General features: G+C 36.8%; 1 protein-coding gene across 1 annotated transcript in view; it reads left to right on the top strand.

Annotated features, from left to right (window-relative positions):
• The first annotated feature begins 8,818 nt into the window (after window positions 1-8,818).
• Window positions 8,819-27,062, top strand: part of LOC141334822 (uncharacterized) — a 78,837-nt gene continuing 60,593 nt past the window's right edge. The window contains 1 exon segment of the mRNA XM_073840048.1: window positions 8,819-8,900. Within this exon segment, the coding sequence (XP_073696149.1) occupies window positions 8,819-8,900 (82 nt within the window).

Raw genomic sequence — 27,062 nt, forward strand, 5'->3', positions numbered from 1 at the left:
ATGGGAGTGGTCATTTTTGAACGCGATGCGATTGGTCTAATAGGATTCAATGATCTATGCCAGGGGTCCCCAAACTTTTTTCTGAGAGGGCCACATAATTTTCTTTTCTTTAATGGGGGGCCGGGTTGGTTTATAAAAGAATAATACCATGGGCCGGACTGACTACTACTAGTATTATTATTATTTTATTATGATTTCACCTGTATTTACTATACCTTTTAATGCTAGAATACACCACACAGACAAATGATCATTTCTTTTCAAAAGATATACAGGTGCATCTGAATAAATTAGAATGTCATGGAAAAGTTAATTTATTTCAGTAATTCAACTCAAATTGTGGAACTTGTGTATTAAATAAATGTAATGCACACAGACTGAAGTAGTTTAAGTTTTTGGTTATTTTAATTGTGATGATTTGGCTCACATTTAACAAAAACCTACCAATTCACTATCTCAACAAATTAAAATATATGGTGATATGCCAATTAGCTAATCAACTCAAAACACCTCCAAAGGTTTCCTGAGCCTTCAAATGGTCTCTCAGTTTGGTTCACTAGGCTACACAATCATGAGATGAAGAAGACTGCTGATCTGACCTTTGACAATCATTGACTCCTTCACAAGGAGGGTAAGCCACAAACATTCATTGCCAAAGAAGCTGGCTGTTCACAGAGTGCTGCATCCAAGCATGTTAACAGAAAGTTGAGTGGAAGGAAAAACTGTAGAAGAAAAGAGAACCGCAGCCTTGAGAGGCTTGTCAAGCAAAATCGATTCAAGAATCCATTGTGTTTTTTGAATCGCACGGCAAACTCTGCCTTCATCATTTTCAGCGCTTCCACAGACTTTTCAACTGGGAATGGGGCCACTGGTTTCTCAGCTGAAAAACTTTGGGTAACTGGGAGATAAGTGAAGTCTTGCTTTTGCAACTGTCCCACAAGCAGTGCTAGTTTCACCTCAAATGCTATTGAGTCGTTTTGTCATCGCTCTGAATTTTCTAGCTGGCTCGCGCATCACCTGTTCGATTGCGATGACACTTTACGTTGAATGTACCATTCTGTTGGTGAATTTAACAAATAATTAGGCTATGTTAATAACTAAGGGAAATTTTAGTTTGAAAGCCAACCTTTATTATCAAATACCGACATGATATAAGTAAAACATATTTAAAATTTTTCATTTTAATTTTTCATTTTCAAAATATGTCTCTGGCATTGTTCAGAGGGCCGGTCCAAATGTGGGGACGGGCCGCATTCGGCCCGCGGGCCTTAGTTTGGGGACCCCTGATCTATGCTAAGCTAGGCTAAAAGTGATATCGCCAGAACAGAAGAACGGCTGAATGGATTTCAAAACGGTAAAACTCAACTTATTAACCTGGGGGGGTGTTGGAGAATGAGCCTATTTCCAAAAAAAGTGAAGTGTTCCTTTAAGCTTCAGAAGGTGTGTTCAGGTTTATTTTTCACACACTTGCAGTCATTAATAATATTGTGATAAGTGTTAAGCTCTGGGAGCAACTGTAATTTGTCAACACATTCGTTGTAAATATCTCATAATCACGGAGATGTTATAAACCCACTTTCAAGCCTTTTAATTAAACAGTCTTTATATGGATTATAAATATTAGAGTTGTCTATAAATCAGCACATGGATGTGATAAACATCAAACAAGATACAAATGGGTCTTACAGAAGAGGCTGTAAATGTTATTCAATAGATTTAAATTTACATTTTGTTGTAAAGATATCAGATTTAATATAGCATTCTTTTAATATAAACAAAAGAATATGTACAGTTGGTTTAACAATCATGAACAGATCTGAATCTTTCTGTTCCCCCAAATAATTTAAAACTCAAAATTCTCTAATTTTCACTGTGTGTAGCTGAATAGGAAATTTTGTTTTGTTAAATGGGTTTATGTCCACACTCGTCTGGCTTTTGAAATGGTGTTTCCGGAACTGTGAAAACACAATAGAAGTGCAGATGTGAGGAAGTGCTTTTGTTTGTGGGGATTTGCTGAAATCCAGTCATAATGAAGTCATTAATCTGACCTCTCATCTAACCTAGCTAGTAGGCCTAACTTTCAATGACACAACTGATTTTAAAGTATAGACTTATTTTTTTTATTATTACTTGTGTTTTAAAAGAACCTAACTTTTGTCTGTCTAACGTTTTACATTTTAATATGAGCCATGTGTTCATGGCTCATATTGCTTGCTTGTCAAACCATTTATCAAAGTCAACATCCATTACAGTACCTGCTGCTCAAACATATGCTGACGGAGTATCTCTGTAGAAGGTCACTCATTTTTATACATACTTGACTTTAAGATCACATTAGCATCTATTAGTACCTAAGACACACAGCTAATGTGAATAATATAAAATGTAAGGCTCTGTTATATGTTTCAGCAGGATGGCATGACATAAATAGCTTGTAGATAATCTAATTCAACTTCATTACTTACTAGTAGGTACGCAGTATAAATGATTTAATCATTGGGGGTGCTCCATAAACGTCTAAGTAAGGAGCTGGTTGTGAAGGAAACAAAAAATGGGGTTATAATAACACTACTTTAAGTGCAAAGCCCTGCCAGATATAAATATATTTGCAAGCTCTGCTTTGAGATGGAAGACACTGATTTATTACTTCAGCAGTGTAACACTTCCTGTAAAACTATTCAGCCTTTTTCTGATTTAACTCAAATGAAAGCCTATGTTATATTTTTATGTTTCTATATGTAAAAAATTTGGGAAAGGCCATCAAATTATATTTGAAATGCATTAATGTTCCCGCAGGCTCTCTTGGTTCATTTTTAGAATGTGGAATCAAAGAAGCAGCTTCTACTCAGAAGAATGATGTGCAGATTGTTAAAACAGAAGGGAGAATCTAAAGAGACTAATAATGACTGATGACTCCAAATAACAGTCCAAGTGGCAGGCTGTATGCATTTAGAGGCCGGTTTCTCCAAGGAAAATTGGACTGGATGTTCCCAACAGTGTTATTGATGAACAGGCCGTGAATGCAAAAGGACCAGGCACTGTTTGTGCCATCACCATCTGTGTCAACGACACCACTTAGGCCTCTAGATAGTATTTCAATAGCAGTGATCAGTTCTTGTTTAATGCATTCCCATGCAATGGCAAAATGAAGCATGAAACCGTGTATGACTATGGATCATGGATAACACCACAGGGATAAAAAATATCTCTCCACAAACTCCAAATTTAAAGGTGTTTTCAAGGAAAATCCTGCAGCGTGCAAACAGGGCTGTCCTTAGGGCGGTGCAAGGGCCCTGCGCTTGAAGGGGCCCCGCGGCAAACGCGACAAAGGGCTGATCCTGCATCAGCTTGGAATGGCCCTGCATGCAAACAACACTAAAACCAGAAATGGATGTTTACTTTCGCCGCTCCAACGGGTGATGTTTGACTAACTACCCCAATCTGGATGAAAACACATACAAACCATATACTGGTAATCACAATAACTGGTTTCATCTAGTTATTCATGTTAGTTATGTACAGTAACAGGGCATGTACAGTACAGTGGTGTGAAAAAGTGTTGGCCCTCCCCCCCTTCTGATTTTAAACATTTTTTGTATGTTTGTCTTACTTTAATGTTTCAGATCATCAAACAAATTTAAATATTAATCAAAGATAACACAAGTAAACACAACATGCAGTTTTTGAATGAAGTTTTTTATTATGAAGGGAAAACTAAATCCAAGCCCCGTGTGAAAAAGTGTTTGCCCCCTAAACTTAATAACTGGTTGGGCCACTCTTAGCAGCAACAACTGCAATCAAGCATTTGCGATAATTTGCATTGAGTCTGTTACAGCGCTGTGCAGGAATTTTGTCCCAGTCATCTTGGCAGAATTGTTGTAATTTAGCCACATTGGAGTGTTTTCAAGCATGAACCACCTTTTTATGGTCATGCCACAACATCTCAATAGGATTCAGGTCAGGACTTTGACTAGGCCACTCCAAAGTCTTCATTTTGTTTTGTTTTTCAGCCATTCAGAGGTGGATTTGCTGGTGTGTTTTGGATCATTGTCCTGCTGCAGAACCCAAGTTCGCTTCAGCTTGAGGTCACGAACAGATGGCCGGACATTGTCCTTCAGGATTTTTTGGTTCCATTTATCACAGCAAGTCTTCCAGGTCCAGAAGCAGCAAAACAGCCCCAGACCATCACACTACCACCACCATATTTTACTGTTGCTATGATGTTCTTTTTCTGAAATGCTGAGTTACTTTTACGCCAGATGTAATGGGACACACACCTTCCAAAAAGTTCAACTTTTGTCTCGTCAGTCCACAGAGTATTTTCCCAAAAGTCTTGGGGATCATCAAGATGTGTTCTGGCAAAACTGAGACGAGCCTTTATGTTCTTTTTGCTCAGCAGCGGTTTTCGTCTTGGAACTCTGCCATGTAGGCCATTTTTGCCCAGTCTTTCTTATGGTGAAGTCATGAACACTGACCTTAACTGATGCAAGAGAGGCCTGCAGTTCTTTAGATGTTGTTGTGGGGTCTTTTGTGACCTCTTGGATGAGTCGTCGCTGCGCTCTTGGGGTAATTTAGGTCGGCCGGCCCCTCCTGGGAAGGTTCACCGCTGTTCCATGTTTTCGCCTTTTGTGGATAATGGCTCTCACTGTGGTTTGTGAGTCCCAAAGCTTTAGAAATGGCTTTATAACCTTTTCCAGACTGATAGATCTCAATTACTTTCTTTCTCATTTGTTCCTGAATTTCTTTGGATCTCAACATGATGTGTAGCTTTTGAGGATCTTTTGGTCTACTTCACTTTGTCAGGCAGGTCCTATTTAAGTGATTTCTAAAAACACTTTTCACAGGGCCATGTGTGTTTGGTTTTGTTTTAATTCCAAAACTGCATGTTGTGTTTACTTGTGTTATCTTTGATTAATATTTAAATTTGTTTGATGATCTGAAACATTAAAGTGTGACAAACATGCAAAAAAAAAAAAAAAAAAATCAGGGAGGGGGCCAACACTTTTCCACAACACTGTATATTTGTCTGTGCTTCATAATCCAGAAGGTGGGAATTTTGATGATGCAATATTGATTGATGCATTTGCAGCAAATCCTCTGTAGATGGACTTAATAGAAAATGGACTGAAATTGTCATTGTATCTAAAATATATAAATAAATGTTAATACATCAGTATTTCCCCAAGTGTGCACACTTTTAGACTAAAGGAATAATGATCATTGTTTAGTGATGCCTGTGGTTACAAACAAACGGGAGCAAACACAATTGAATCTGTACAAGTATGTGTTTCGTTGTTGTTGTTTTTTTAAATATCAGCAACTACTGATATTGCTACTACTACAAACTACTGATTGACTTTGCAACTCCTGACAGAAATGAAGAAATCACTGTCACTGTAACCTAGTTTTATGATAAACTGGTAAAATATCAAAGCTATATAATCTGTCTAATGATTCAGAGTTCTCAGAATCAAACAAGAATTCATAATTATTCTATAAATGTTACTTTAAAAGCTGCCAGAAATAGCCTAACTGGCTTTATAGTCTTTGTAGTCATAGTCTTTCATGTAGACTCTCACACCCTAAAAAATAATGGCAAACTAAATACTGACTGATTGGGTCATTGTCATACTCATGGTAAAAGGAAGACGTACTGCCAAAATACCAACAAGAACAAGAAAATTCAGCTTTGCATTACAGAAATAAATTATATTTTAAAGTATATTAAAATAGAAAACAATTATTTTAAATTGCAATAATATTTCACAAATTACTATTTTTTTCTGTAGCCTATTTTTGATAAAAAATTGCACCCTTAATGAGCTTAAGAAACATACACATAAAATTATATATATATATATATATATATACATACATACATACAGTGCCTTGCAAAAGTATTCATACCCCTTCATTTTTGTCACATTTTGTTTTGTCGCAACATTATGTTAAACTGCTTTAAATTAGTTTTCCCCACATCAATTTACACTCCATACACCATAATAATGACAAAGCAAAAACCAGATTTGCAAATTTTATAAATTTATTATTAACTCAGTACATAGTTGAAGCACCTTTACAGCCTCAGGTCTTTTTGGGTATGATGTGACAAGCTTTGCACATCTGCATTTGACAATTATCTGCCATTCTTTGCCTCACCTTTTCACCTCTCAAGCTCTGTCAGCTTGGATGGGGGCTGGCAGACATGTTCTAGAGTCCTAGTTGTTCCAATCATCTTCCATTATGGATAATGCTTCTGTGAACCTTCAGTGCAGCAGATTTTTTTCTGAACTCTTCCCTAAATCATTGCCTTAACGCAAGTCTGTCACTGAGCTCTACAGGCAGTTATCTTGACCTCAGGACTTGGTTTTTGCTCTAATATGCATTTTCAGCTGTTAGACCTTTTCTGAGAGGTGTGTGCCTTTCTAAATCATACTCATTCAAATGAATTTGCCACAGTTTAACTCCACTCGAAGTGTAGTAACGTCTAGAAGCAATATGAATGCTCCTGAGCTAAATTTCGAGTGTCCCAGAAAAGGGTATGAATACTTATGCAACGGGATCTTTTCAGTTTTTTATTTTTAATAAATTTGCACAAATGTTAAAAAACTATTTTTTGCTTTGCACTATGGAGTAGGAAGTGTAGATTGATGTGGGGAAAAAAGTAATATAAAGTAGTTTAACATAAGGCAGCAACAATATATATATATATATATATATATTGTTATCAATGAAATCATGTAAACAATACTCATCTTAGCACTGCAAAGAAACTGCTTGAAGTGACATTTAGATGTGGTATTTATACATTTAGACTGTATTTATAATTGCATAAATAATGTTATGAGATTAATGTTTTAAATACAAAACTGAATATAGAAAAATGTTGGAAAAGCGTGTAATATGATGGGAAACTTAAAACCGCCAGCAGGTGGCAGTAAGTGTTCATGATTGAATCAGTGAGTCATTCAAACGATTCTTTCAAAACGGCTGAATCCTTCAGGAGCAAATCAAATGACTGTTTTTATGAATGGCTTAGTGGTTCTCAATTCCAGTCCTGGGTCCCCCACTACTCATGCACATTTTGCATGTATCCCTTATTTAACACACCTGATTGAGATCATCAGCTCATTAGAAGAGAGATCCATGAACTGCACTAATGAGCTGATGATCTTCATCAGTTGTGTTACTGTTTAATAAGGGAGACATGCAAAAAGTGCAGAGCAGGGGGGGCCCCAGGACTGGAATTGAGAACCAGTGGCTTAGTGTATCAGTGATTCGCCTAAGCCGAAGTGGATTCGGATTCGAACACAGAAACAAAACAAAAACACAACTCTTATTTGCTGAACTGTCAGGAGCATTTTTATCGCATATCTTGAAATTAAAACATTATTATACAAATATTTTGTATATTAAAACATATTAATTTATAATGAAAAAAAAAAATATATATATATACATACATATATATATGATTAGTAACATGCATTGCTAAGATCTTAATTTGGACAAATTTTATATTTAATATTTTGCTTTTTTTGCACCCACAGATTCCAGATTTTCAAATAGTTGTATCTCCGCCAAATATTGTCCTATCCTAACAAACCATACTGATACAGATGCTGTATAAATCTCAATTTTAAAAACATTTACCCTTATGACTGGTTTTGTGGTCCAGGTTCACATGTGGTCAACGCTTTGGCGTTGTAGATAGTGTTGCTTGTCATCTCACGTTTGAAGTCTCATTGGAGGCGGTGGATGTCAATCATTTTCACGCAGTGGTGTGGGGCGGAACTAATGTCGCAGCAACTACCTTCCCTCGCGTCTTTGAATTTACATTTTAATCAGGTAAATCGTCGGTCGTTTCGACTGATAGAAACAAGTGCTCAAGAAATTGTGAAGCCTCTGGCGATGGCATATACACGTTTAGTTCATAAAGTCATTTTAAGTATGTCCATTCAATTTTCTCAACACACACCTGGATAAACAAGAAAAAATGGTAACGCTAATTTGTCAAATGTAGTCATTTAGAAGTAACACATTTAGTTTAAATACTGTGTTTTGGCACTATCTGCCTCAGATTTTAATATTATTGCATTGTTTATTGTCTGCTAGAATTTTAAATATTTTAGAAATCTAGTGTCATTAAATTGTGCAAATAAATGTTCTCTGTATAAATTGATTGTTCTTGTTAACTGTATGAATTCATTATGAAATTAATAAATGTATTTAAAATTCTCAGGGTTTAACCATGCCTATTTTATTTTATATATTTGAATTCAGTTTGGAAATAAATAGGAAATAACATAGGGTTTGTTAGCTTATGTTGTTTATAATACTGACTAACAATATAACATACAAGTGCATGTGTGTATTGGTCACTAGCACTGTACTGTGCATACTGTTGTGTGTGTGTTTTTTTTATTTTTCAGTTAAGACAGAGCATTGTCTTTTAACATAACAGGCACTTTTTATATGAAAACCTATTGGGGATGTTAAATCAAACTTAACAATAAAACCTGCTGCTTCAGATGATACTAGTTTTGTAATTTAACATTGAGCTGCAGTATCACAAATTAAATTATAAATCAGATTCTTCCCCCTCTTTCCCCCGCTTCTCTCTCTCTCTCTCTCTCTCTCTCTCTCTCTCTCTCTCTCTCTCTCTCTCTCTCTCTCTCTCTCTCTCTCTATCTCTCTGAAGCATACGCACGCTGCAGCTGAGAGGACTTGGAGCGTCGGTCAGTAGCAGATAAAGGGATGCACGGCTCTCTCAGTAGATTATCCTCACGCATATTGGTTCAGATTACCAATCACGATGATGCAAAGGAGAAGAAACCCGATGGAGAACCCTTTATTCTATTCATCTCACAGCCAACATCACGGATGGATTCAAGTCTCAGGTAGGACTGTCCCGTAAGAGGGTTGGAGAGTCCATGCTTATAATGAGAACAAGAGGAGAAAATCTTAAGCAGCGTTTTCTAATGCAAGAAGATTTAATCACTTTGAGCACTTTTTTTTACCCTGAAATACATTTTGGGGAGTTGTTGAAGTTGAAGAAACACTTTGATTTAAAAAATGTAAAACATGAAATCTACACTGAAACAAGCAAGCTAGATTAGTGTGTGTATCATGAGAAATCTCCTCAGGCAGATAAAACTGCTGTTTTCTACATTAGAGAAATGAGATTGGAACTCTGTGCCATGGCAACACACAGTCATTTATTGTATTTTAAGCGGACGTGTTAATTGAGGCATGGCTACATGATACTTGTTGATGTGCTTTTTGTGCTGATCTTATGTCAAGATCAGTTAAGAACACTGTTCAAAGATTTCTGAGGATTTGTCTCAGAGGAATTTATGATAAGCCAGAAAAAAAAAGAGCTGCCCAGCAAGTCCTTGTAGGAAACTTGCTAGTAGGTCTGTTTAATACTGAGCCAATTTAAAATACTTCCACTTCAGAACAAGGCTCTTAGGTTGCTGTTTAATGTTTTTTTTTTCACTGTATCTAGTTTGTCAAGTAAAAAGATGTTAAATGCTCATAACCTATATCTTTTTCTCAGTTTGCAGACATGTATGTTGTTCCTCTTTCAGATCAATGTCATATACAGTTGGTGGGTATTTCCCCTCCAGACAGGCACTCTGACACACAGTCATCTGATGTGAATGATCACAATGACAAAAAAGTATAAGGAACAAGTCACATGATTATATAGTAACAGTGGCACATGATTTACCCATGTTATGCTTATAAAAATTTGCCAGACGTTTTATGCTTTATTAATTAGCAAAGCATGTTTAATGCTCTGCTGCTTGGATCTGTAGGTTTGATAGCATGCAAATACACATTTATGGAAAATCATACACCACAGTTCTGTAATCAGGGGTTCAAGCACGTAGCGCTGAAACCCTATTGTAATTGTTAGAATGGCCAAGGATCAGCAATCTCCATGTAAAACTAATCGTGCAGACCAAACCTTAAGTCAGACTTGAAACTTGGAGGGATGGTAGTACTCACACCATCAACAACGTCACCAAGGCTCAATCCAATCAGCCTGATGAAGGCACTACAGTGTTCAAAAGTATGAAATTGCTCATCACCCCTAAACCGTCAGCCGCAGGCTCAGGTGTCTTATGTTGTTGGAATCCTTAACTCACGCCAGTCAAAAAGCATGCTTCAGATTGCGAGCCTGGTGAAATTTTCGGATATTTTGGATTTTTGAAAAAACTACTTTTGAGAACTAGTCCTAAGTTTTTCGCCCAATTGGAACCAAACCAGTGCAGAAAGATTTTGATTATCAATAATTAAAAAAAAAAAAGGTCACAAAGGGGCAGGGCCACTTTTAGTAAAATGCCTATAACTCCTGAACGGAATGAGATATCTTTGCCAAACTCAGAACACTTATGTAAGACCTCAATCTGAGGTCACCGGACAAAAATCGTGGAGCTTGGCTACTTGATGGAACTATGAGAGGGAAAATATTTTTTGAGCACCTATTAGACAAGGTTAACGGAGGCCGGTCAGAACAAAACTTGGTGGGCCTGTTTGACTTGTGGCTGCAAAGGTCTGTGAGAAATTTGAAAGAAATCGGCCACTGGAGGCGTTATTGCGTTTTTCTAGGGTAACGAAAACGAATGTACATTGTGTGCGTTTTCTGCACATACACGCAATATTTGTATCATATGATAGAACTCCTCATTTCGAACAACTTTGCCTCTAGAACCACTGCTGTCAATCAAATTGTTTGTTAAAGGTGCCATAGAAAAGAAAACTCTATTTACCTTGGCATAGTTGAATAATAACAGTTGTGTACATGGACATGAAATACCTTAAGTCTTAAACACCATAGTTTCCTCCTTCTTATATAAATCTGGTGTTTGTAAAAGACCACTGAAAAAGAGGGCAATTTCAACATAACACAGACTATGACGTAATAGTCGCGATCATTAACAGTTGCGCCCCCAACATTTGCATAGCCCAATTATCAGAAGTTCTGCGGGTAGGCTATTGTGAAAAAACAATAGCGAAAATGGCAGATCAGGGAAATACATGTTATGTTCCTGGTTGTGCAGGGGATGTTAAGTACAGGGATAGGTTAGTGTCTGTACTCCGAAAGGCACGGAAAACAAATAAGGCGTTCTACGAGCCACTAAAGGGACGCAGTTAGCTTTTTGCTAGCGGTAGCTTGTTACATTGCAGTACATAAAATTTCACTTACCACATAAACAGAGTAAGAAGAGATGACTGTTACGTTACACAGAGTATGTGCGATCACAAATCTCAAAAGTGGAAGTAAAAAGTTATTGTGCATTCACAACGGCAGTTTTAATGCCCTGCATATTAATATTGACTCAAGCTCCGTAAAGCCTAAAAGAAAACGCAAAACTTCACAAAACCTGGTGAGACCATGCGACAGGTGATTCAAAACAAGCATGCAAAGTTTTAAGGAGATGGGCCACAGCTGGTGCTATAACAGTCATAAACATTTGAAAAACATAATATTTTTATGGTAAATTACCTGTATTTGCCTTTTTTAAATCATTAATTTAGGTGGTTACAGACTTGCTTAATGTACTTAAATGCCTTAAAGCGCTTGAACCCCGGTAATCACTGCTTGCAGCTATATTTAACATATTTGATGTTGTTAAACGTATATGATTTTATTGGCTGTGTTTTTGGGCAAAATTTTGAGTGAGCCCACTCCCTTGGATGAGAAGCAACCCCACACATGAATGGTCTCAGGATGCTTTACTGTTGGCATGACACAAGACTGATGGTAGCGCTCACCTTTTCTTCTCCGGACAAGCCTTTTTCCAGATGCCCCAAACAATCGGAAAGAGGCTTCATCGGAGAATATGACTTTGCCCCAGTCCTCAGCAGTCCATTCGCCATACTTTTTGCAGAAGATCAATCTGTCCCTGATGTTTTTTTTTTGGAGAGAAGTGGCTTCTTTGCTGCCCTTCTTGACACTAGGCCATCTTCCAAAAGTCTTGGCCTCACTGTGCGTGCAGATGCGCTCACACCTGCCTGCTGCCATTCCTGAGCAAGCTCTGCACTGGTGGCACTCCGATCCCGCAGCTGAATCCTCTTTAGGAGACGATCCTGGCGCTTGCTGGACTTTTTGGATGCCCTGAAGCCTTCTTAACAAGAATTGAACCTCTTTCCTTGAAGTTCTAGATGATCCTATAAATTGTTGATTTAGGTGCAATCTTAGTAGCCACAATATCCTTGCCTGTGAAGCCATTTTTATGCAACGCAATGATGGCTGCACGCGTTTCTTTGTAGATCACCATGGTTAACAATGGAAGAACAATGATTTGAAGCATCACCCTCCTTTTAACATGTCAAGTCTGCCATTCTAACCCAATCAGCCTGACATAATGATCTCCAGCCTTGTGCTCGTCAACATTCTCACCTGAGTTAACAAGACGATTACTGAAATGATCTCAGCAGGTCCTTTAATAACAGCAATGAAATGCAGTGGAAAGTTTTTTTTCGGGATTAAGTTAATTTTCATGGCAAAGAAGGACTATACAATTCATCTGATCACTCTTCATAACATTCTGGAGTATATGCAAATTGCTATTATAAAAACTTAAGCAGCAACTTTTCCAATTTCCAATATTTATGTAATTCTCAAAACTTTTGGCCACGACACTTGTTTTAATGTTGAAAGAACACTACTATTGTGTTAAACTGGTTGAACTATTTATGTTCTTAAAATTTGTTTTGACAACACAGTGTTGGAAAGACTGCACAAAAAATGTCAAAAAGACATTGAAAATATGTGGGTTAAATTTACTCTTATCTCACAGGGAGGAACGTTTTTTTAAACAGTTCAAAATTTCTCATTTTATATTGTTTTGGAAAACAGAGTACATAAAGTGTGTTAACAAAGTAAGATGCAGGACAGTGGAATGCAAAAGCAGGGCAAGGTGTTTTAAATCTTGAACTTTTAACTTGAGTGCTGTGTTTTATAGAAGCAAGCAAATAAGGTAGGGTATAAGTGCAGCAATATCGATTGTTGTAGATTATAATGTTGTAATATCACTTTTAGCTTTTAAAAGCTTTTTCGTTTTTATGATGTTCTAATATCACTTTTTAGCCTTTTTTTTATTGGATTTAGCCTTTAGTGTTTTATTTTACATTTAGGACATAACAGTCTAGTTCTTTGTGAGTATGGCTGGTTGACAGTATTATTTTGTAGAATTCCATGCTCATTCTTTCTTTTATGTTGTTGTGGATATACCACAACTATTCAGTCTTCAAATCATTAGTAATCCTTCATTACCCAGTCCTGCTCCCTCTAGATCCCTTTTTTTATTATTAAACAGCAGGACATAAAAGGAAGTGTGTGCAGTGCCAGGTTATGTTTTATTAGTGGAAGCTGTGTTTTTCTTGTGCATGCTCTATCTAGAGTGTGTCTGATCGTGTTTTTGTTGTGATGTGTGTGCTTGTGCATGTATTCTGCAGTGCTTACTCAGTTACTGTTTAAAAGCCTGGGGACTCAGTCACACACGGCCTCTCTTTAATACCCCGCTAATTGATTTGTCCTCTGGAAAATGTCAGTGGATGTGAATGAAGCTCTCATGCACCCCTCAGGCTCCTTCAGGTTCTTTCCTAAAGCAGCCTTCCCGTCTCTTTAAACTAAATGACCCATCATAAATATCCCATCATTCCGTTCTTCGCTCAGGTGAACATGCTCATGAATTCCACTTCTGCTTAAATGTCACTGCCACCAAAGATTAAAGACGGGTTGTAATTCCAAAGCAGACATCCTGTCTATTTGAAACCAGAGGAGATGTGTGTACTTCAGTATTACAATGGGCTCATATTGTAAACTCAGATTAAACCTGAGTGCAGATGAGGGATTATTGACTATGTACAAAAAAAATGATAGTTCACCGGCTTCAAAAGATCTTTTGTGTTATACAAATATATGATTTTTAATTTTTGGGTAAATTATTCTTTTATGTTCATGTTCTAAATGTTACTAAGGTTTTTTGGGATGCTTCTGTAATGTGGTCCCATTAAGTTACTAACCTCATTGAAGATTCACTTCACAGCATAAAAATAAATTCAGGATTTTACATTGAACGTTCTTGAGCAATTATGTAAATTAGAGATGTTGCTCATGCAGTCAATCAGGCTTTACCGGCTACTTGCTGCAAATATGAATACTAAATTACAGTAAGTATTAGAAATTAGCTGTGTAGTTTGTGAACCTAGTGACATATAATCATATTTGTAACTTTCACTTATGTCATTTGGAAGAGGAAATAGCTGAATAAATGTAGGGTCATCAATCATATGTGTAGCAATTTGGATATTAGACACACATGGGTGATTATTACTCCACTTGTTTACCAGAGCCTTGTTGTTCAAGAACATTAGTGTGCGTGTGTGTATGTGTGTGTTTGCATGCTTCAGTGTGCATGTATCTGAAGTACCATTGATCCATAATTCATAATCGTGCTGTTGAATTAGTGTCATGGTAAAATGTGTCTGTGTCTGTGCACTTAACTGCATAATAAATAACGGTTCCTTCTATCAGACACCTATTCTCAGCATATGCAAGCAGAAATGTACTGTTTTGACAACACTACAGCATACACCACAGTTATTTTCCTTATTGAGCAGTCAGGATGTGAAATAAAGCTTTATAAGCGCACACACCATAATGATTGTTCACCACTAAAGGGCAATGACTACAAACAGCTATCCACAACAGCTGCAACTGGCATGTTATTCCTTGATTATATTGTATGTGCAGTGTGACTTCATACATGTATGTTAAGTTTGAATTATAAATATTAAAGGGATAGTTCACACAAAAATGAAAATTTGATGTTTATCTGCTTACCCCCATGGCATTCAAGATGTAGGTGACTTTGTTTCTTCAGTAGAACACAAACGAAGATTTTTAACTCAAACCGTTGCAGTCTGTTAGTCATATAATGGCAGTGAATGGGCACCAAACCTTTAAAAGTAAAAAGAAATGCACAGACAAATTAAACCCTGCGGCTCGTGATGATACTTTGATGTCCTAAGGTAAAAAATTATATAAATACTGTTCAGTTTCTCGCAAAAGCCAATCGTTTCGTGTCTTAGGGCATCAGTCGTCACAATTTGGATTTGTCACTGCATGTTTTTTTTTACTTTCAAAGGTTTGGTGCCCATTCACGACTAACATTGTCATTATATGACTAACAGACTGTAACGGTTTGAGTTAAAAATCTTTGTTTGTGTTCTACTGAAGAAAAAAAGTCACCTACATCTTGGATGCACTGGGGGTAAGCAGATAAACATCAAATTTTCATTTTTGGGTGAACTATCCACAGTGAACAGTATTAACAGTGATTCAGTATAGCATATATAGTACTAAATAAGTGAAACCTACATCAACACTCTTAAAAATAAAAGTTCCAAAAGGGTGTTTTTGCAGTGATGCCATAGAAGAACCATTTTTGGTTCCCCAACGAACCTTTCAGTGAACAGTCCCCTAATGAACCACTTTGAAGAACGTTTAAAAAAAATCTAAAGAACCTTTTTCCACTATAAAGAAACTTTTCTGCATTTGAAAGGTTCTTCATTGAACCATTGATACCAATAAAGAACCTTTATTTTTAAGAGTGAATTAAAAGTGTGCTTTAAAAAATGCTAGTTTATTTCTGGGTTATTTTGACCCAGCTTGTTGGGTTTTATACATTAACTCTTTTGCTGGGTTATTTTTTGACATAGTGCTGGGTCAGTTAACCTATTGAAGGTTTTTCATTTGAAATAATAAAGATTCTCTAAAATCTGCTATATATAGGACAAGAACAGATCATGTACAATTTTCTTTCTTTTATTCAATGTCAAGTCTTTTACAATCATAAAATCTTCAAAATCATTCAGTAAAGGTTTCAGGACGTGACAGAAGCTGCAAGAGCAGCCAATGGGAATCTGTGGGAAAAAAAAAAACAGCTATCAGTAGGCTATTTCAGTTCATTAAATGACTTGTATTCACAACTTATATGCTTGATGGAAAAGTTACATCAAAAACAGCTTTACCTTGTTTCAACTGATCAAATGCATAGCGTGACCTTCTGCAACAATGGCACACTAGAGTCAATAGCACTCCTATTGTTACATATAGCAGCTACGTTGCGTCATGTTTCTGCCCTGGCCGTGTATTTTTTTGGCAGAAGGGGAAACTTTCATGGTGGCATCTCTTTGAGTGTAGATTTGGTGAATGCTGCACTTATAGATGGCTAGTGTTCCAAGCAGACATTAGCTGGAACGTACATAAAAAAAAAATAAAAAAAAATGTGAGACTGAATACAAAATGGCCGCTGACAAATGTAACCAGATTTAACCGATTTGGCACAGACTACCCAAAACTGGGTTACAATGACCCAGTGCTGGGTAGATATGACCCAGCAGCTGAGATACAGAAAAACTACCCAGCACCTGAGTAAAAAATATTAAAAAAATAACCCAATAAAATGACCCAACAAGCTGAACCCAGCATTTGGGTGAAAAAAAAATAATCCTGCATTTTTTTTTAGAGTGCAGGAAAACTACCCTTCACCTAAGTAAAAATATTGAAAATAACCCAATAAAATGACCCAACAGGCTGAACCCAGCATTTTTTAGAGTGTGTATTAGAATCCGAAAGAGCTTTATTGCCAAGTGTGTTCACACACACAAGGAATTTGTCTTGGTTTCAGGAGCTTCCGCACTACTTATGTCTGCACTACAAACATAGTGCAGACATAAAATGAAGGTAATACAGACACTAATATAAGAGAGAATACACAATAATTTATAAGTAACAGAAGAAATAAAAATATAAAGAAAAATGAAAAATTGGATAGAACCAAGTTCCCTTGCTGCTTTTTTTTGTTCTTTGATAATTTGTTACATTCAGATGTACATCACAATATGCATTCTTAAAAATAATCGTGCTTCACAATGCAATAGAAGAATCTTTTTTGTCTAAATGGTTCCATAAAGAACCTTTAACAGCTGAAGAACTTTTCTGTTTCACAAAGGGTTCTTTGTGAAGAAAGAAGTTTTTTCAGATTATAAAAAGGGAAGAAAGAGATGGTTCTTTACCTTTGACTGAATGCTTCGTTGTGGAACCAAAAATGGTTCTTCTATGGCATCGCTGTGAAGAACCTTTTAAAGCACCTTTATTTTTAAGAGTGTGGAAAAAGAAAAATCTTTTGCTACTTCCATTTCATTGTGGCTTTAATAAATATTGCCATATGCTGCCTGTCCTGATGTAGGGAAGAGTAAATGATAATAGTCATTTTGTTTTTAGTGGAGCTGTTCTTCTTTTATCAACCAGCATGACTTTTTCACTTTGAGCATGCTGTCTTGCATAACCTGGCTTCAGAGCTAATCTTCTACTTAGACTTTTAAGCCACCAAATCTTAACAAATCGTTGAAACCTCTCCAAATCTCTGACAGCATTTGTTTATGTACATTTATGCATTTGGCAGATGCTTTTATCCAAAGTTATGTACATCAAGTGAACCCAGGACCTTGGTGTTCTTAGCACCATGCTTAACTGTTTGAGTTACACGAATGTATATTTTCTTCCATTACTTATGTCATCATTTGTCATTGTTACTATAGTATAGTGAGACGTGTCTCTCTGAGATGTTTATCACACTTGAGCACAGCTGTCAGTGGAAGAGTAATATCCCTTCTGCTTTAAGCCCCACATATAACCTATGGTGATGGGGAGCTGCACACATTTTCTTTTTCTCAACTTGTAGAGCTGTCAGAACAGAAGCCTTGATCAATGTAGAGTGCCACGGTTGTCACACACTCTGCAAAGGCAAAGTAGAGGCAAGCGCACTTGTGCTCACTCACACGTGGACTGTCAGAGCTGCTGTATATCTTCGACATCGTGGTCACACCAAACGGACAGCGACTTAATTTAAATATTGGATAATCAAAGCAGGCGAGAGAGTGAGAGTGAGTTAAAGGGCTGCAAAGAAAGAAATAGAGAAGGAGTGAGATGGAATGAAAGTCATGAGGAATTGATCATGTCATGCAGTGCACTGTGAAATGAGAGAGGCAGGAGTGCACATCTCATCATCATGCATATTATTCACTTTTAGCAGTAATAAACTACCAACACCATAGTCAAATATACCCAAGGCACATTTACGGTTTCCTCCGAGCTGCTCCACAAATACTGATCATTGTTGTGTTTTGCTTAAATAATGTAGCAGTTTGCAGTCAAGTTGTGTCGCTTTGGGCAGTAATTTTGTTTTCATTGTGACACGATAAATAGGAAAGCTGTAGAGGTTCTTTGAAAAGAACAATTAATCTGTATTAGCTGACAAATATAGTCCTCATCACACCTGTCATGTCACTTTTGTTTGGTAGGACTATTGTGTAATCTTGGCTGCAGTTCAAGTATATAACAGAACAAAAGCAATTCATATGTAGGCTATAACTGCTATTTTATTTTTAGGCTTTTATTGTATAATTAGGGTAAATGGCTTTCAATAACTGTTAATGCAGTCTGGAAGAAAAACCACGATATTTTTAGAGCATAGTAATGGACTTCTATGGTGGCCCATGGTTTGAAGGTCTAAATTGCAGTTTCAGTGCAGCTTCAAAATCTCTACACAACCCCAGCAATCTGATCCAACAGACCTACGAACCAGGCTATATCACAATTTATAATGGGTTATTACAGTTCCGTGAAAAGCAGTAGCTTTGTTATTTTGCTAATACCTCTTAAAATGAACCTGTGAATGTCTTTTCATTTTATAATGCCGTGAGACTGCTCTCTTTGTAGTGGGTGCATTTTAAAAATGATTTCCCAACGAACCCTGGACTCCTGCTTAAAATAATATAATGACAGCTACAAAAAAATGCAACAATAAGCCCACAAAACTGTTGTTGTTCCATCCTGATGGATGACAGCTGAGCGGAATCCCGGAAAATAAACCATGCAACTTTGACCAATGAGAGGACAGATTATTTGCGTATGTCTTGTATTAACACATTTGGTCCATTTAGAAACATTGCAGTGTGAAAGCGAACCACACCAAGAATAAAAAGCAACATTATAATAATTTTAAAGGGGTCATCGGATGCAAAACTCACTTTTGCATGTTGTTTGAACATTAATGTGTGTTGGCAGTTTGTGTACACAACCACCCTACAATGATAAAAATCCACCCAGTGTTTTTTTTTTTTTTTATCTTTAAAAGTAAAATCAGGTCATTCTCAGCTTCTTGTCAGTGTGACTACACCCCGACAGAGGCTGCTCACACAATAGTTGACTGACACGATAGTTGACGCCCTCACCAAGCTAAAACAGTCCGACTCCGATCACTATTGTGTGACTCAGGTGCAGGGGAAGACAAGAATGTCTCAGATTGAGTGATTCAGGTGTTCTGTTGTTAGATGTAATATTGAACATAGCAGTCGTCATTTACTCCTGACATCTGAGCTGCGCTGAAGATTCAGAGGATTAATGTTACTTTCGTTTTTGAAAGGAAAGCGCCGATGCCGATCTACATATGCATCTATGCTCGTGCGAATCATTCGTGATGCAGCTTCACCCACAGCAGAAGTGAGTATAAGCTTTTTTTTGCATCTTTGCAAATGGCCTTTCTTAATAATGTGCTAGTTAGCAAGTTTCACAGCTAAACGTGGCTAAATTCGGCTAAAGTAAACATTATGGCTCATAACCCCACTGCAGAGAGGGGCGGGGCAAGCAGAGTTCATTAGCATTTAAAGGAACATGCAACAGAATAGCTCACTCTAAAAAGGGCTGATCATGACAAGGGAAAAAAAAGTTTTTTGTTTTTTTTACACTACCATTGAGAAATTTTAACCAAAGTATGTAATAGACTTCTCATTAAGACCCTAAAAAAATCATATCAACTTGTGGAAAATGAGCATCCGATGACCCCTTTAATCCCTGTTTCGTAACAAAGCAATCAGTCTACAGGTGTGAAAGCACCCTAAAACATTAACAAAAAAAAATTTTCTTTAAAATCTGTCAGCTCAAATCTACAAATTGGCTCTGATTTTCGGCCAACTACCATCAACTTCTCCGGACTGTAAGACAAGGTAAAATCAGGGGAAGAGTTGTGTAGTGTAGTCCAGCCATCAAGGCATGGGTTATGGACAGTGGTGTCAAAAGTATTCACATTCATTACTCAAGTAGAAGTATAGATACTAGGATTTATAAAGACTTTTGTAGAAGTTGAAGTATCAACTCAAGCTTTTTACTCAAGTAAAAGTATAAAAGTACTGGTTTCAAAACTACTTAAAGTAAAAAAAGTAAAAGTAATGTAAGGGAAAAAAATGCCATTAAGGACAAAAGATTGGGCCGCGCCACAGAGGCCTATTGTGCACTACCCCACCTCCCCAAAAAACATTTCTAAAGGCCATAGTGACTATGTTATATTAAAATGTTAATGTTGAAAAATTTGGGATGCACTAGGCTACCTGTTTCAGCCGCATATATGCCCAATAAAAATAAATGCATTTTATTACAATGCAAATACATTAAAGAACCATAAATGTGTACTACTGAGCATTAACGTGTTTCACGAAGAGGGAGATATGATGACTAGTTGCTGACTATAAGTATTGTGTTATCACAACATTGTCAATCGCGTTGTCCCACAGAACCTACAGAACCTTTAATGTTCTCATATCACACAACTGCCTAACACAACTCTGTTTTAAATCTGAATGCGTCAAGCAACTTGCGCTGTTTATCACTTTACATTGCGGTGGAAGCGCAGCGTACAGCGCTGTGCGGGTGACTGATCCCGCCGCTTCACACTTTTGGGCTATTTACAGTTTCGAATGTCATTTAAAACAGCGCCTAATATGGGGGAGGTCTGCCTCGCTACGGCGATCGGCCCACTACTCCACTGGCCCACCGGGAATGTCCTGGTTCTCCCCAATGGCCAGTACATCCCTGCTGGAGTGTGACGTGATTTGTGTCACGTGCAGGTGTGATGGATCGCGTACAAACCAATAGGGTGTCGGAATGGGATATGTTTATACTTCTCATCCAACCACAACCAAATTCACAAATTCATGTGCATGGCGCAATTTATCTGGATAGTTTTTTTCTTTTTTGAACGATGACATGAATGAACACAATTGAGCCGAAAAGAAATAGGAGTAGCGAGTCTATTTTTAAAATGTAAGGAGTAGAAAGTACAAATAATTGCTTGAAAATGTAAGGAGTAGAAGTAAAAAGTCGGCTGAAAAATAATTACTCCAGTAAAGTATAGATACCCAAAATTTCTACTTAAGTAAGGTAACGAAGTATTTGTACTTCGTTACTTGACACCACTGGTTATGGATAACTTCACTGACATTTAAACTGAAATTTTGCAACTGACTGTTAGTATAGAAAGCAGTGGTGTAGTTGTGCCTTGAGATGTGGGTATATGCCCAAAAATACACGCTAAAAAGAATAACTTACTGACATCTGGACGTGATTCTCCGCAATTTCGGATGAAATCGTTCAGGTTTTCTCTGTATTAGAGCCATTTTGAACTTACTGGATCTTTGGACTGAAAAGGTTACAGGGTTCACCTTTTTAAGGTATTGTTTTCATTATAATGTCCTGATTCAAACTAGTAATCAATGATTGATTATTATTTTACCAGTCTGCATGCCTCCCCTGACATGTTCTTGTGTATGAACAGGCAGCATCTGGGGAAAAAAGAAAAAAAAAAACCATTCCAGTAACTTTTAAAATTTGGTGTGCAGACTTTTTTTTTCTTAAACTAGATATGTTAACTGGAAAAAAATACGTATTTAAGTACTTATTTAAAAAAAATATTATTATTATTATTGCCATGCCAAGCCTGGGTGAGATGCAATGAAGAAAGATGGATACCCAACAGAGGCACAGGATCTCATGGGTGCAATTTAATTTTGGCATTGGAGCTGTCTTGGCATTCTAAGTGTGTAAAATGGCAAATGTGACTGTTTTGTTGTGTACATGTTTAATCTTGGATTTAAGATGTGTGTTTGTAAGAGGCTGTGTATGCTTGTTAGTTCATTTCTGAAGTGTGAGCTTCAGTGCCATGGTAGAATTGAGCACACACACAGAGAACGCGTCTGTGCGACCATACTGATTGGCTAACGCAGGAGACCAATGGCGATTCTCTAGAGGCAGAGATTGTACAGCTTGCTCAGATCTCAGGGACAGATGTAATGAATGTGCGCTAGCACACGCGTACACGCTAACACTTCCACGTCTCACAATCACTAGGATGACCGTGATTCTCACAGATTCACTCTGTTCCTTCAATGCCTTCACTCCATCTTTCAAAATATGCTTGCTCTTTTTTTATGTAAGGTTGCCTTGGACTCTGGGACTCTTCTTGAAGCATTGAAAGGCTCAGACACCCTCACACACAGCAAACCACTTACACATTCAGATTTATGAAAGGAGTAGACGCATGTATGGAAAAACAACCTACTCTACTTTCTCTATAAGAATTAATCAACACTTGCTGCCATCTGCTATCTGTAATTGGAAATGGATAACAAGTGATGCACCTAATTTGTGTTGACCAGCTTTGACTGCCTTTCTACAAAACAAAAAAGAGAAAGAGAGCGAGTAAGCACATGACCGTTAAATTGCCAGAGAGCAAAACTCTGCCTCAGTTGACTGCAAATAGTCTTTAGAAAGCACACCGGGCAAAAGGCACGCTCGCTCTCATGCACATGGTAACGGCATGTTCTCACACACACTCTTAGCATATGCTGCTCACGCACTGTCGGACTAACTACAGAAACTGGCAATGAACAGGCAAGAGAGCACGTCCACCAATTTCTTCTCAGGTAAAAACCTTTGAGTGCTTCCTCAGACTGCTTTATCTCTCTTTCTCTGTATCCTTTTTCTGTCTTTCCTGGATCAGGTTGTCTTTGTCTGTAACGGACTATCATTTTGTAGAACTGGCTAGTCTTTGCGGGTGTGAGTTAAGTGTTTATACTGTATGCAAGACAGTTTCATCTTAGTGTTGTGGTTGCAAATTTTCAACAGGTGTGTATCCTTATCGTCATGCATTTAAATATATAACGCTGAGTATTTACTGTAAAAAAACACAACATATTTCTGTTTGAGTGTTTGACACTTTACATGAGATTCAGTTTTTTTTTAAATGGTTTTGTTTCTTATTTTTGTTATGAGTAATGTGCATTAGACAGGCCAGTCTGATTAATTATGTGGCTTTTTATTCTACCACCTGTATTATCAGCAGCGTTGGGGAATAACTATGCCAGAGTTACGTATTTTAATTACAAAATAAATGTAACTGTAATGTGTTACAGTTACTGAGAAAAAAAAGTGTAATTAAATTATAATTACAAAAGGGTTACATCTGAATATTTTCACATGCATACAGACTTGATTGATTTTGTTCCAAAATTGCACTGACTGCTTTAAAATATGTGACCCTGGACCACAAAACCAGTCATAAGTAGCACGGGTATATTTGTAATAATAGCAATAACATTGTGGGTCAAAATTATAGATTTTTCTTTTGTTCCAAAAATCATTAGGATATTAACTAAAGATAATTTTCCATGAAGATATTTAGTAAATTTTCTACAGTAAATATATCAAAACGTTTTGATTAGTAATATGCATTCTAAGAACTTCATTTGGACAACTTTAAAGGCGATTTTCTCAATGTTTAGATTTTTTTGCACCCTCAGATTCCAGATTTTCAAATAGCTGTATCTCGGCTAAATATTGTCTTATTCGAACAAACCATACATCCAGGGCTCTAGAGTGCGACCTAATTTCTCAATGGTGCGACTAAAAAAAATCAAAGGTTGCACCGGTGCGACCAGCCGTTCGAGGGGGAAAAAAACGAAACTCCGTCACTCTTAAAGTCTCCCTGTTGCTCAACAACAGACACACATTAGACCCATATCGTGGTCTAAACCAATCAGAGATAAAGGACGGATCCCGCCCCCCCTCTGATTGTCCGTGGTCCAGATATTCCTGTACGTGTGTGTACGTTTGAAAATGCATGTGATGCAGTCAGGTTGTCTCTACATTGTCAAGCGTTTACAATGCCTCCTCCGCAAAAACACGGACTGGATCGCGGACTCCATTCATAAAAAACGAATTTACTATGGCGCGGAATGACACGTAATACGTTGATTTCTGGAATGATAAATCAAAAGTTGGTCTGTCACTTAATTCAAATCGCGATATGGACTAGTGTCTATGAAAACTGAAAGGCAAAAAGACCGTTTAAAATGAATCCTGCATGTTCCGTTTGCCTCTATGTATTAATGGTGGAGACGTGTATTTTTTTTTAACTACACGCGTATAGGCTACTGAAGCGTTCACGGTGACGCTCCCGCTAATTTTTGGCATTTGCATCTCACATGAACAGATAAACTCAATCTCCAAACCTACTGTGTCACTTTTACCGTTTCATTTGAGAAAGCATCATATCATACTGTTCACAGATACTTCATGGCAACCTGTCAAAATAAGAGTACGGTTTAACATGAAACTGAACAATATTAGTCCTGTATTACTTTTGTACAGTATAATGTAGGTGTTTATATATTCCTATTTATAAATCATATGTTTGCCAAAAATTAAAAAGGTTTATTTTTCATTTGATTAAAAATAAATACATGTTTATGCTTTCATTTGATTATGAGAAAAATTAAAACAAGAATTTCGAAAAATAAAATTAAAATAAAAAAACAATTTTAGAGCCCTATTGTTCAAAACATTAAAATAGAGAGTTTTGGACTTATTTTTTCACTGAAATGTTTTCGTTATTACACAAAGTAGGGTAAAGTACTGGGGGAAAAATATGCTTCAAATAAAGAACTTTATATTGACCAGATTGTTAGTTAATCATTTACAAGTCAATATTGCCTATATGGACAGGGATTAAAAAATAAATAAAATAAAAAAGTAAAAAAAAAGTGAACTTGTAAAACTGCGGTGTTGAATGTGATGCGGTTGAAAATTTGGGTGCACCTAACTTTTGTGCTGGTGCACCTAAGAAAAAAAGTTAGGCGCACCAGTGCAACCAGTGCAAAAAGTTAGTCTAGAGCCCTGCATACATCAATAGAAATCTTACTTATTTAAAAAAAATGACCCTTATAACTGGTTTTGTAGTCTTGGGTCACATATGAGACACCGATTCCAGACTTTAGGACACATGTTTCTTTGATAACTGTTTTATTTCCTATTTAGGTTTATGATTTTTTTTTTTCCCCCAAAGCATTGTTAGATTCCAATCTTTCCTTTCTATGCAAATATTTGCTTTAAAAAACAGTGTCATAGCTATTAAAGTATATCTTATGATTTAAAATTTGTATTTAACCTCAGAACAAACTCAAGGAAAAAAGAGGTGCTAAAGTCAGATTTTATTGTGGCTGTGCTTTAAAAGAGTAGTTCACTTTCAGAACAAAATGTACGGATAATGTACGCACCCCCTTGTCATGCAAGATGTTCATCTCTTTCTTTCTTCAGTCGTAAAGAAAATATGTTTTTTGAGGAAAACATTTCAGGATTTCTCTCCATATAATGGACTTCTACGGTGCCCCCGAGTTTGAACTTCCAAAATGAGGCTTCAAGGAGGAAAGAAGGGTCTTATCTAGCAAAATAACTGGTTATTTTCTAAAATAAATTGCAATTTATAAACTTTTTAACCTCAAATGCTCATCTTGTCTAGCTCTGTGTACTCTGTGTAGAGATTAAAAAGTATATAAATTGTAAATGTTTTTAGAAAATAACCGATCGCTTCGCCAAATTAAGACCCTTTTTCCTCAGCTGGGATCATTTGGAGCCTTTTGAAGCTGCATTTAAACTGCATTTTGCAAGTTCAAACTTGGGGGCACCATAGAAGTCCATTATATGGAGAGAAATCCTGAAATGTTTTCCTCAAAAAACATCATTTCTTTACAACTGAAGAAAGAAAGACATGAACATCTTGGATGACCAGGGGGTGAGTACATTATCTGTACATTTTTGTTCTGAAAGTGAACTACTCCTTTAAAATTAAATGATTAAAATCTTAATTCAAAAGATGATGGATTTTGAAAGTCTGGTAGTGACCAGTGTCGAGTACTACTGTAAGGTTAACCCTGCCTGGTTTAAATGTTTGAAAATGATTAACAGTTTAAAAAAGTAAAAACTTAAATATACATATTTGAAATAGTTACATTACTTATTACATTTTAAATATGGTAACTTGTAATCTGTAACATCTGTATTACATTTACAAGGTAACCTTCCCAACGCTGATTATCAGTCAATTTTAATTATATATTTGTATATTTTACATGATATGAAAATCTGGTTATAATTTGTACATATAACGTTATCACTGTATTTTTTACAGTGAACTTCTGCCACAGCTGCTGTATTTTTACTGTGAATTTAACAGGATGTTTTCTTACAATCTTTAATAATTGGTGTCATTTGTGCTAAAATGGAATAAGCAAGGAGCATTAGGGTACTCCTACAGTGATTGATTGGACAGCAGAAAAAAAAAAACGAAGACTTGGGAAAGCAGGAACTGATCCATAAGCACGTGAAGCACGTGTATGTATGTGTATGCATGAAGGAATAAGCCAGTTGATGTCTTTTCTAGGAAACATGCATTATGAATATTAGTTATCAATAGTAATGGATGTAGAACAATGCGAGTGTGTGCACATGCAATTTCAGTCCATGCTTCCTGTAGCAAATATCCCTGATCTTTGGAGCCTGAAATACAGTAGAGCAGAACATGCAGACCTGAGCAGCTGGAGGAAAAGAGAGAGAGAGAGAGAGAGAGAAAACAGATCAGCTGCTATATTACTCTCTGACCTACTTAGAAGAATTCATCATAGATTTCTTTCCAGGCTTTTGTTTAGTAATTGGTTACACACAATCATATAATGAAACAATTAATCTGTGGCAATTAATCAATTAATCTCTTGTGCTCAAGGTTCACTTCGACTGTAGTAGAGTGGAAAGCTACATATAGATAAAATCAAAATAAAGGGCACATTTGTTTAAAGAATTTCTGGTCATAATC

Source organism: Garra rufa, chromosome 5 (genome assembly GCF_049309525.1).
Source record: "Garra rufa chromosome 5, GarRuf1.0, whole genome shotgun sequence".
Classification (NCBI taxonomy): Eukaryota; Metazoa; Chordata; class Actinopteri; order Cypriniformes; family Cyprinidae; genus Garra; species Garra rufa.